The sequence below is a fragment of the Oryzias latipes genome, chromosome 1, assembly GCF_002234675.1.
Source record: "Oryzias latipes chromosome 1, ASM223467v1".
Classification (NCBI taxonomy): Eukaryota; Metazoa; Chordata; class Actinopteri; order Beloniformes; family Adrianichthyidae; genus Oryzias; species Oryzias latipes.
In genome coordinates, this window is record NC_019859.2 from 32,400,893 (window position 1) to 32,410,747 (window position 9,855).

Genomic DNA, 9,855 nt, shown 5'->3' on the forward strand with positions numbered 1-9,855 from the left:
TTAAAGAAGTACTTTTTTTTTTTCTTTAATCTTTTCTGGCCCGCGATCTACACTCCTGTCATTGAAAATCGACCGGTCGATCGTGATCGACGTAATGAGCACCTTTGAATAATATATACATGCATAATATATATAATGATATCAAAACGGGTTGTGGCTCCGGGGGCTTTCTTTTTTATTAGGGGCGGTCCCAAATGGCTCTTTGAGTAAAAAAGGTTGCCGACCCCTGGTCTAAACCTCTTAAAATAAATCCATTTTACTGATTCATTCTTCAAAAGATTTATCGTCAAACACTGAAGCAGACGGTTCTTTTCACATCCTGGTCGTCTTCTTCTTCCATGGGTTCTTCTTGGCGTTGGACTCAGCGATCAGCTGAGACTTCTTCTTCAAAGTTTCCCGGGAGGCGATGGTGTCCTCGTCCACGCCGCGAACGTCTTTATACACCAACAGGAAACACAAAGTGGGCACGTGCTGCTGCCTGTGTGTGTATATGTGCATGTGTGTGCGCGTCACTCACCTCCATCCTTGGTCTGCTCTGGAGTTTGTCTACCAGGCCGCTGGATTCTGACGTTGCTCTCAGACAGGTTCCTCTCCAGGAAGTCCTGGAAATTCTAGGAGCAACAGGAATCCCACAGTGAGTTTCCCTGCAGTTTAACCGACACAGTCAGGTTTTGGAGGAACTATCGTGACGTTAATAATCAGCTTCTGTCAAACTTTGTTAGTTTTTCTCCCTGTTGTGTCTCTACTGTCCTCCTACATGTAACGCAAACACAGAGACGTCCAATCATAAGCTTGCTTCAAGCAAGTCAGTTATGTTGGGTCAAACACAGTGAAATAATGCTGCAAACAATACCTGAATAAATTCATATGAGACACGTTCGTAAGCACGACTAACAAAATAGTCTAAAAGACCCAAAGTTTCAAGTTTTCATGTTTGAAGCTGTTGAGCCGTTTATTGATTGTTCTCCCAGGAAGTTTTACATCATTCATTTTTTAACTTCAGTTCAAATTCTGCTGTAATTCTTGCTTTTATTTTTATTTCCCGACTTGATTCTGCATAAATGCAAACTGAAAATGAGCCAATCAGATTCAAAGTGAATGAAGCTCTGACGGCGGCGGCGTTCCTCTGTGGCTGACCTTCAGCTCTTTCTCACCTTGTCTTTCTTCATCTCCTTCATGATGGCATCCAGGTCTTTGCCCTCCAGCTGCTCGTATAACAGCTGCAGTTTCCGTGTACACGTGGTCAGAAGCTCCAGGATGAACTCTGGTGAATCTGGAGGAACTTCATTGGCGGTCTGCTCACTCTGGAGGAACACAGAAAAAGGTTAACTCTTCTGGTGTCATGAATCCAGAAACTTTAGGGAAGCCTTTCGTGTTTGTTTTTTTTTCCAGCCAGGATGGTTTTACCAGCTCAATGTGCTGCAATTTCTGCGCCAGACACTCCACGCCGTTCCTCGCAGTACTGAGGGTTATCTCCAGCGAGTCCAGGCGCCTTTTGGTAACATCGCACCTCTGCTGCAGAGCCTCCAGCTGACGCCTGCGCTCCTCCTGGTGCTCTTCCTCACTAGCAGAAGCCCAGCGTCAGCTGCTTCCACCTTGCTCTCCTGTAGCATGAATCTGATGACAGCAGGCCTCACCTGAACAGTAGAGCTGCCCCCTGGTGTTTCACCTCCTCCAGCTCTTTCTCCAGAAGTGTCAGCTGCTCCGCCAGCTCCAGCTCCTCCTTCTTCTCCTTCATCATCAAACTCTCCAAAGTGTTCAGAGTGTCCCTCTGTGAGACGAAGCACTCCACTAAATCCTGCAAAGACAAGTGTCAAATAAGGGCCACTTCATGCTGGTTTTTTGAATTTGCGTGTGTGCGCCCTCGCCTCTACGTCTGTGATTCCCGTGCAGTCCTTGATGAGCCTGAAGGCCTCCTCATAGGCCGAGGCGACCGTCTTCTCCTCGTCTGCCAGGCTGCTGCTGCTGCTGTCCTGGGCCTCAATGCTCATCTCATCTGGCTGCAGCTGGGAACATGTTAATGACAATTCAGATATGCTGCCTTTGACCTGACCGTAATCACACCCAACGCCTAAAAACAACATTTTAGGCAGCAGGAAATACGAGTATCAGACTACAAGAACATCAATAAACATTCTAGGGGAAAAACCTACTTTTTTCTCAGTTTTTTCAGCTTTTCCATTAACGTCTTCAAGCTTCTTGATGTAATTTTCTAATCTCTGCTCTGTCTCCTTGAGGTCTTTGAGAAGAAGTTGGTCCTCCTGCTCCTGCTGCTGTTGTTCAGCCTGATGGAAGGGCATTAACAACAACAACGCTCAATAAAAAATCGCTAAAACATTAAAACGTTGGAGTCTCATTGTTAGAAAGGTGTGGACATTCTGCTGCTATTACCAAGATCTGTAATGAGCTTCAATAAGTTGAAATTAAACAATGTCAGGCCTGAAAAACCTCCTTGGGGCTCCTGTCCTTGATGGTGAGTCTCCCACCAGGCATTCCCTTTTCAGCTCACCTGACAGCCGTCTTTGAGAAGCTGAGCGTTGCGTTTCCTGATCTGCAGCTTCTGAAGCTTCCCTCTTTCCTTCAGGATCTCAGTTTCAAGCGCATCCAGCTGGCCCTCATGAGTCAGGCTCTGGTCCTGGAGAAGACAGTGATGGAAATGCGAAGAGCGCAGATTAAGGGAGCTGTGCTCTCCAGAGAAGCTGGACAGACCATCTGCAGAGGGAGCACGATTTTAGCATCACTGTACTAAAGAGACATCTTCATTCTGCTCTTTTTTACAACTTGGCAGATTTTATCTTGTGAGTTTTCTCTCAAATCTAATCTTTTCTAAAGATTCCATCCTGCTGGTCGACTGCAGCTTTTTTGAGGTCAGTTTAAAAGCAACTAGAAATTTGTTTGTTTCTTTCTAACAGGACTATATTTAACCCATAAGAACCCATGGTGACATCAGTGTATCGGATTGTGTTGTCCACTTGGTTTGTGGTAAAATAAACACAATTCTGTTTTAAGAAAACATTTGTCTGGGTTCTTATGGGTTAATTTACACTACTTTGATTATTTTGGCTCGTTAAACACAAACTTCATTTAAAGTCCCACTCCAATCTTTTGATCTTTTTGCAAAACCTTCCTGGTGGTTTTAATGATGATGATGATGCCATTTTTGGCCAGGATTTAAAAACCTGTGTTGTTTTCTAGGACAGTTTCTGCAGAGCGGCAGGAGTTCATTAGAAAATTCCCCCGTGACTTGTGGACATAACTGTTGGCACAGAGCAACTCCGCCCCTGTTCCAGTCACCTATTGTTTAACCCTTGTGCTATCCTAAGCACTTTATCATTGGGAGCTGGGTCATCTAGACCCACTAGACAGTGCGCTAAACCTTTTTTCTTCAATGATTTGTGATCTTCACTGGTGTCCATGGATTACATGAAATCTTTCCACCTTTATCCACCTTTGTCATGGTAGGGAGAACACGTCAATGTGAGGGAGGGGTCATAGGATAGCACAAGAGTTACACTCTCTCCTGCTAGCTTACAGCCCCTCACACCCCAAACCTAACATTAGAGTTGCAACAAACATGGCAGGCAGTGTCTGAGCTGTCCAGACGTACACTTTAGATCCAGATTCCAGCTCCAGTTCACAATTTCAATAATGAAAAACTCAGAAAGGCAGTTTTAAGCGTTTGTCCTCGATCATGACATAAATGCCACAAAAACGTGTTAAAAATAGAATTTTCATCAGACTGGGTCTTTAAGTGTGTTATCGTTTGGGCTGCACTAACCTGAAAGTGATTTATCAGTTTCTGGGTTGAAGCCATGATGCTCTGGGCCAACCTCAACTTGAGGCGTGGAGTCTCCAGACTGTTCTCCAGTCTACGCAGTGTCTGTGGAGAGGACACACCGTGTGGCATCAGCTTCCTCAGACCCGTGAGCCTCTGACATATGGGAGCGCTAGCTACCACGGCATCCTCCTCTGCTTCACTGCTGCGCTGCTGCTTCAGCCTCTCGTGTTCCGTCTTCAGCTCGTCGAGGCGCTGCTGGAGAGTTTTCGTAGTGTGCTTCAGGGAATTGAGGCGCTTTGTCTTGGAAAAAACCTGCTGCTGTAATGTTGCATGGGTTGCCTGATAATGGGGACAGCAGTTATTAAACCGTCGTCATGCATGCATGTCGTGCTGCACATGGATGGATGAGAATACCTTTCCTTGCATCCTGATGCAGGTCTCCTTATCCGTGAGCGCCATACTTCTCATAGGGTCCCCTTCCTGACAGGTGAGACACCAAACACATCTGAATGCTGTTGTTTGGTTTAGATTTCAGGATGCTTTCAGCCAACCAGCACATAGAAACTGTGTTTGTACAGAAATTCAGAAAGACTCTCCAAAGAGACAGACCTCCCATCCACCCTCCTTTGTCCCACAGCCTCCCTGTCACAACTGAACTAGCTCAACTTCCACATCAGTGTTGGATCTTAAGCTTGAAGCATTGTCTCCAACATCTGATGGTTCTCAGATTTCTTTTTCCATGATCAAAGAAATCTCCTCCATCTGACCTGAAGAACACAGAAACAAAGTCTTGGAGAAACTCCGATACACTAAAGTGAGCAAACGAGCTTCTTGTTCCAGTTTGGTTATCGTCGTAGCATTGGAGCTGAAGACGCTGTCAAAACAGCTCCTTCACCGCTGTCATCTGGACCATCCTCTCCTGACAAGGATCGTGTTCTTTGATTCCTCAAGTCCATTTAACAAACTGCATATTTTTAGTAAGTAATGAATTCCAGGAGACACAGCTGTCAGATTCAATGAGTAGGTGTACCACAGGGCACTGTCCTTTCACCCTTCCTTTTCAGCATCATGTTTGACTTTACTTACAGTAAAAGTCCTGTCACCTGCTGAAATACTCAGATTACTTTACGGTTGTTGGGTGTGTCACAGATGGACAGGAGGACCTCTGTGTGAAGAAACAACAGCATCTAATCCTGAATGTAGGGAGGACAGAGGACATGAATGTGGCTTTTGGAAGGTGGAGCACCATTCCGAACCCTCTCTCCACCAAAGCATAAGAGGTGGAGGTGGTACAGGGGTATAAGCTGGTGTCAACCTTGACAACAGATTGGACTGGGGACTCAACAGCGATACTGTTTTCAAGAAGAGACAGAACAGATTGAGTGTCTTAAGAAAATCAAGTCTTGTTCCATATCTTCTATAAGTCTGTTTTGGAGAGCGTAATAATGACAGCTGTACTACCTGCTGGATTCGCAGCATCATAGCAAGAGGCACAAAGTGGCAGAAGAAGTCTGGATCTGCTCTGAAGTCTCTAGACTGATAGTTTAAAGAAAGACCTTCACGGGATAAAACCATCATGGAAGACTTCAGCCAGAGGCTTCTTCAGATCCATAGTACCACTGATGGCAAATCCTTCCTGCCCACAGCTACTGTAGAACCACCTACCACGAGTCTATGAAGAATCTAAGATGACTCACTTTCCGTGTTTGTTTTCCTCTTGTCTTTGAATGATGTTGACTTTGACTGAATGAAGATGGGGATTTACACACAGATGCACTCACAGTCTGAGCTGCCGTCAGTTTTCTGCTCCGTCTCCTGCTCTCCTCTCTCTGCTGGCAGGTGGTCTCAGGGCTCTTCTTGATGGTGGCCTCAGAGTTTTGGTCCCTGATGCTTCCTGGAGGACAAATGGGATTTGACACTAGTATTACTGCAATGCTGAAGACAAAGAGGAAAAAGCAGTGCTCCGCATACAGATTTAAGGCTTTTGGAGATTTTTAACACATCTGTCCTTTTTACTCTGTGTTAAAAGTTATCTGAAGTAATCATCGGTGATACAGAAAGCTTCTTTCTTTATCAAATACACAGGTTGTGATGTTACAGAAATGAAGAGCAAAAGCATCTTCAGCAGCAGTAGAAACTTCAGCAGTTGTATCCTGAAGAACTCTTTAGTCTTATTGTTTTAAAAAGAATTTCATTCATTTAAGCATTAGCTTAGCTGGCATTAGCTTAAGGTCATGTCACACAGACACTATGTACATTTTGCAAATATCGCACAAATGAAATTGGTCTCATCTGAATAAACGTGGAAAAAGTGAGGAAAGTTCTTCAAGTGAAATTTTCACAGATGTATCACGAGTGAACCACGTTAAAACCACAGGAGTACGAATAAGCCACCGAAAGAGCACGCATATCAACATAGAGCATAAATGACATTTTTGCAGTGTTTATATGTAAATCAGAAATGATTCTGTAAGGAGTCAGAGCTCTGTCTCCCCCTTTGGTCATCGGCAGGAACCGTCTCCAGAGTTCTAAACACACTTCATCTCCCAGCAAACCCGGCGCACACTTCCTGGAGATCTCGCACAGAAAACTTAAGCACTGCACTGAGCCTCACTCAGTGCGAAGTGTTGTTTGTCTCACTCTGCCTGCATTACTGAGCGTTACATCCAGACCTGATCTTCTGATTTCCTGACCCTGTTTTGTCTCTGACTCCGTTTGCCTGCCCCAAATTTTGCTTGGATCCTGACTACTCTAGTTTCTTCTCTGATGCTCGTTATTGACCTCTGCCTGTCTGACCCTGATTTAGCTTTGTGGACTTTTAGCTAATAAAATCTGCTGCAATTGGAACCAGCCGTCTGCCCGTTATTGTGACATATTTGTGTGTCAATTGTGTAATTTGAATGTGATACGTGCGCCATATATGGGATATAAAAGTTATACATTAGTGGTAAATGGGTGAAAAATGTGGAACATGGAACAGTCCTGGAAATCCACAAAATTGCTTATTTATCTTGCACAATTGCATTAGATTTATGTAATGATTCTGCATAAACTATGTAACATATGGATAAAACAGATGCATAAACTGCATAATACTGAACCGACCAGAAATTTTAACAGCTCAGAACCGAATTAACGTGAAGAACAGTCGGTCGAAACCCTCCACTAACAGCTGCGCGCATCAATGAATTACTTATATCATGTATGTACCATGAAAGACTTTTATACGTGGAAAATGTAAAGCATGTACGTAGTGTCTGTGTGACACGGTGATAACCAACTCAGCTGTTACAGTGATCCGCTCCTCAGTGTTTCTGTTCAGTCTTCTGTCTGGTCAACCCTTTCTGTTGTTGTTCCGTGTCTGAAGTTCTAGTCATATTTGTTTTCTAGTTTTTAGAGCTGTGTCTTTAAAGCTGTAACCTTTACCAACTAAATCAGGTGATCTCCTGGTAACAGGTACAGTATTTCCATGCAGGAAGTGATACAGATGTTTGATTTTTGATTCTGCAGATCATCGGGTGGGAGAAGTCTGAACTGAACTCAGAGTTTCTCCAGGTACTGTGAAGGTTGCCTATTGCTGACAGATTAGGTTGACAGATGAGGTTACCATGGCAACCAGCATGTGCTAGAACCTGTCCATCTCACTGCAAGTCCAAGTTTCCATCATTTCAATCTGAACTTTGTCAGGATTTTCACTTGACCTAATTAAAATGTAAAAAAGTTTAATAAATTATGGGTTTATAAGTGTCTTTAAGTAACGTTCCAGCAGATGTAACAGCTCCTAATGTTCATTAATGTACAGAAGTTAAGGTGGTAATAAGTGTCAGTTACTGAAGAGGCAGCCAAGAGTCACTAAACTGTGCCTAGGATCCATATTAAGGTGGTCAGTGCTATGCTTTCTCCTTAACTGGGACAAAAACAGAAACAGTGGCTTTCAACCGGCTGCTACATAGAAACTAACATATGAAACCAGACACTAAAGTTCCAAATGCAGTTCCTACAAAGACCACTGGAGGGAGACTACAGAAGGACACTTTCTCCACTGATTCCCAAGATTCAAATTCCAATCTACCAAAGCACACTCTGTTTTTTTTTTTTTACCTTTATTACTTTATTTTTATTCATGAAGATTCCATTGGGGCCTTTTTTATTTTAAATAATTTTACTAAAGACCATCGTATTTTAAAGTACAGAGTGCAAAAGAACCCATTAAGGTGAACAGGCATATATAAATATGATTATACTAATTTATAGCCACGTTTTAACAAATGATTTTTTTACTGTGATATTCAGGGTTTCGTAGTTTTTAAGTCAAAAAGGTTTTGGAAGGAAAAAGGATAATTCGTAATATTGAGTACACTAGTAGTAGCAATAATAATAATAATAATAATAATAATAATAATAATAATAATAATAATAATAATAATAATAATAATAATGAAACAAACAAACAGTCTTAATTCATCGTAACAGTTCCAGCAGGGAAGCCTTCAGATCAACAGGAAGCGGCGCGTGCTAACAGACTGCTGCATCCTTAGCCGCGCACAGCCTCAAAAAAAAGAGTCCCGCGTGGCGCTCAGACCGTCAGAAAACGAACTCACCTCTGTCCTGGATGTTCTGATGAAACAGTCCGGTTCGGTCGTTTAGAGACGGTCCAGTGTTTCTGGCAGAGAGACGCATTTTTTGCTCCATGTTTGCTACCCACTCTCCTCCGAAGCGTGCCGTTTAGTACAGACGTTGCCTAGCAACCACCGGAAACTCCAGGAACCAATGGCGAGCAACATTTGTTTGTTTTTATTTGTCTCCTGAACTGTTTAACCTGAGAAGACCAATCAGATTCTTACTGAGAATACAGGTCACCCTGGATGCTTTCTGGACTGTCGTAAAGTTAATTATAAAACAAAATTGATCTTTTCTTTATATTCCAATCTAAACTCTTGTGTATCCGGTTTTAAATCCCCATTACAAACATTACAGGCAATCAGTGATATATTTGTAACATTGTGTCTAAATGTATACATATGTTAAACTGAAGACTTTATGGCACCATTTAAAATCTAACTTAAGACCATGTGTACAAGAAAATGAACATCACGTCTAGTATACTTGCAAACACCAAATACTGCAAGAATATGCTAAAATAATAAACCAGCTTATGGCATTTCTCAAATATTACACTATTAAGAAAGTGATACACTATCATTTTTCTAAATCAGTGGTGCTGATTATGGAGACTGATGGTCAATCGTGAAGGACATGTGGGAAGATCATGCAAGATGAATAAACAAAGAATATAAATGTATATTTTTTTTAAATCCATGAGTGAATACTCAGTGGCACCGTGAAGTACATCACTCGATTGACATGCAGAACAGCTAATCGAACATCCTCTGATAAGTACATCCTGCACATGCGGGTTTAAATATAATGAGCACACATTCTGCCTCTCATCACAAAGTCGCTATCAGCTCTGACAAAGCTTTTTTTCTTTTCTTCTACTAGTCTTGTTGTAAATCAAGAAATATATATGTTTGTGATTATGGGGGACAGAACTGAAGAGCCTATAGAAATGTTTCTTCCTTTTCCTCCAAATATTAAGGATATATATATATATATATATATATATATATACATATATATGCCTTGCACTATCTTGTGGGGTCCAGTTGACCCCCAATATCTTGTGGGGTCCAGTTGACCCCCACCCTTACATCGTGGTATTATCTCTATCATGACAAAGGTGGGTAAAGGTGGAGAAGATTTCATGTAATCATGGACACCAGTGAAGATAAAAAAATCATTGAAGAAAAATGGTTCAGCGCACTGTCTAGTGGGTCCTAGATGACCCCACTCCCAACGTTAACGTGCCTTGGAGGCGTTAATATGCCTCCAAGGCCCGTTAACATTGGGACCGGGGTCATCTGGACCCCAGAAAATAGCACAAAGGTTAAATATAAACGTCAAATTGAAAATGTAGGCATTAGGCTGTGACAGTAGAATGGAGACTTACAGAAATTAGGTTCCTGAAAGGTGTTACGGCTGTGGCCGTATTTGATTTTGTTTTGTTTGTTCTGTGT

At 42.5% G+C, this 9,855-nt stretch overlaps 1 protein-coding gene across 1 annotated transcript; it reads right to left on the minus strand.

Annotated features, from left to right (window-relative positions):
• Positions 1–263: 263 nt before the first annotated feature.
• LOC101163390 (myosin-10) lies at positions 264–8,531 on the minus strand. The gene is made up of 13 exons (XM_023960596.1): positions 8,380–8,531; positions 5,560–5,672; positions 4,193–4,258; positions 3,956–4,117; positions 3,779–3,880; positions 2,510–2,635; positions 2,154–2,285; positions 1,869–2,006; positions 1,638–1,798; positions 1,408–1,564; positions 1,155–1,304; positions 518–611; positions 264–434 (listed from the first exon to the last, which is right to left on the minus strand). The coding sequence occupies exons 1-13, from the start codon at positions 8,468–8,470 to the stop codon at positions 313–315; spliced, it is 1,614 nt and encodes a 537-aa protein (XP_023816364.1). The 5' UTR covers positions 8,471–8,531; the 3' UTR covers positions 264–312.
• Positions 8,532–9,855: the final 1,324 nt, after the last annotated feature.

Excerpts from the sequence above, each read along its gene's own strand:
- LOC101163390 (XM_023960596.1), bottom strand. The coding sequence starts at position 8,470 with ATGGAGCAAAAAATGCGTCTCTCTGCCAGAAACACTGGACCGTCTCTA. Across the intron at positions 1,565-1,637 it reads GGGGCAGCTCTACTGTTCAG|TGAGGAAGAGCACCAGGAGG; the intron begins GTGAGGCCTGCT and ends GGCTTCTGCTAG. Across the intron at positions 435-517 it reads AGAGCAGACCAAGGATGGAG|ACGTTCGCGGCGTGGACGAG; the intron begins GTGAGTGACGCG and ends TGGTGTATAAAG.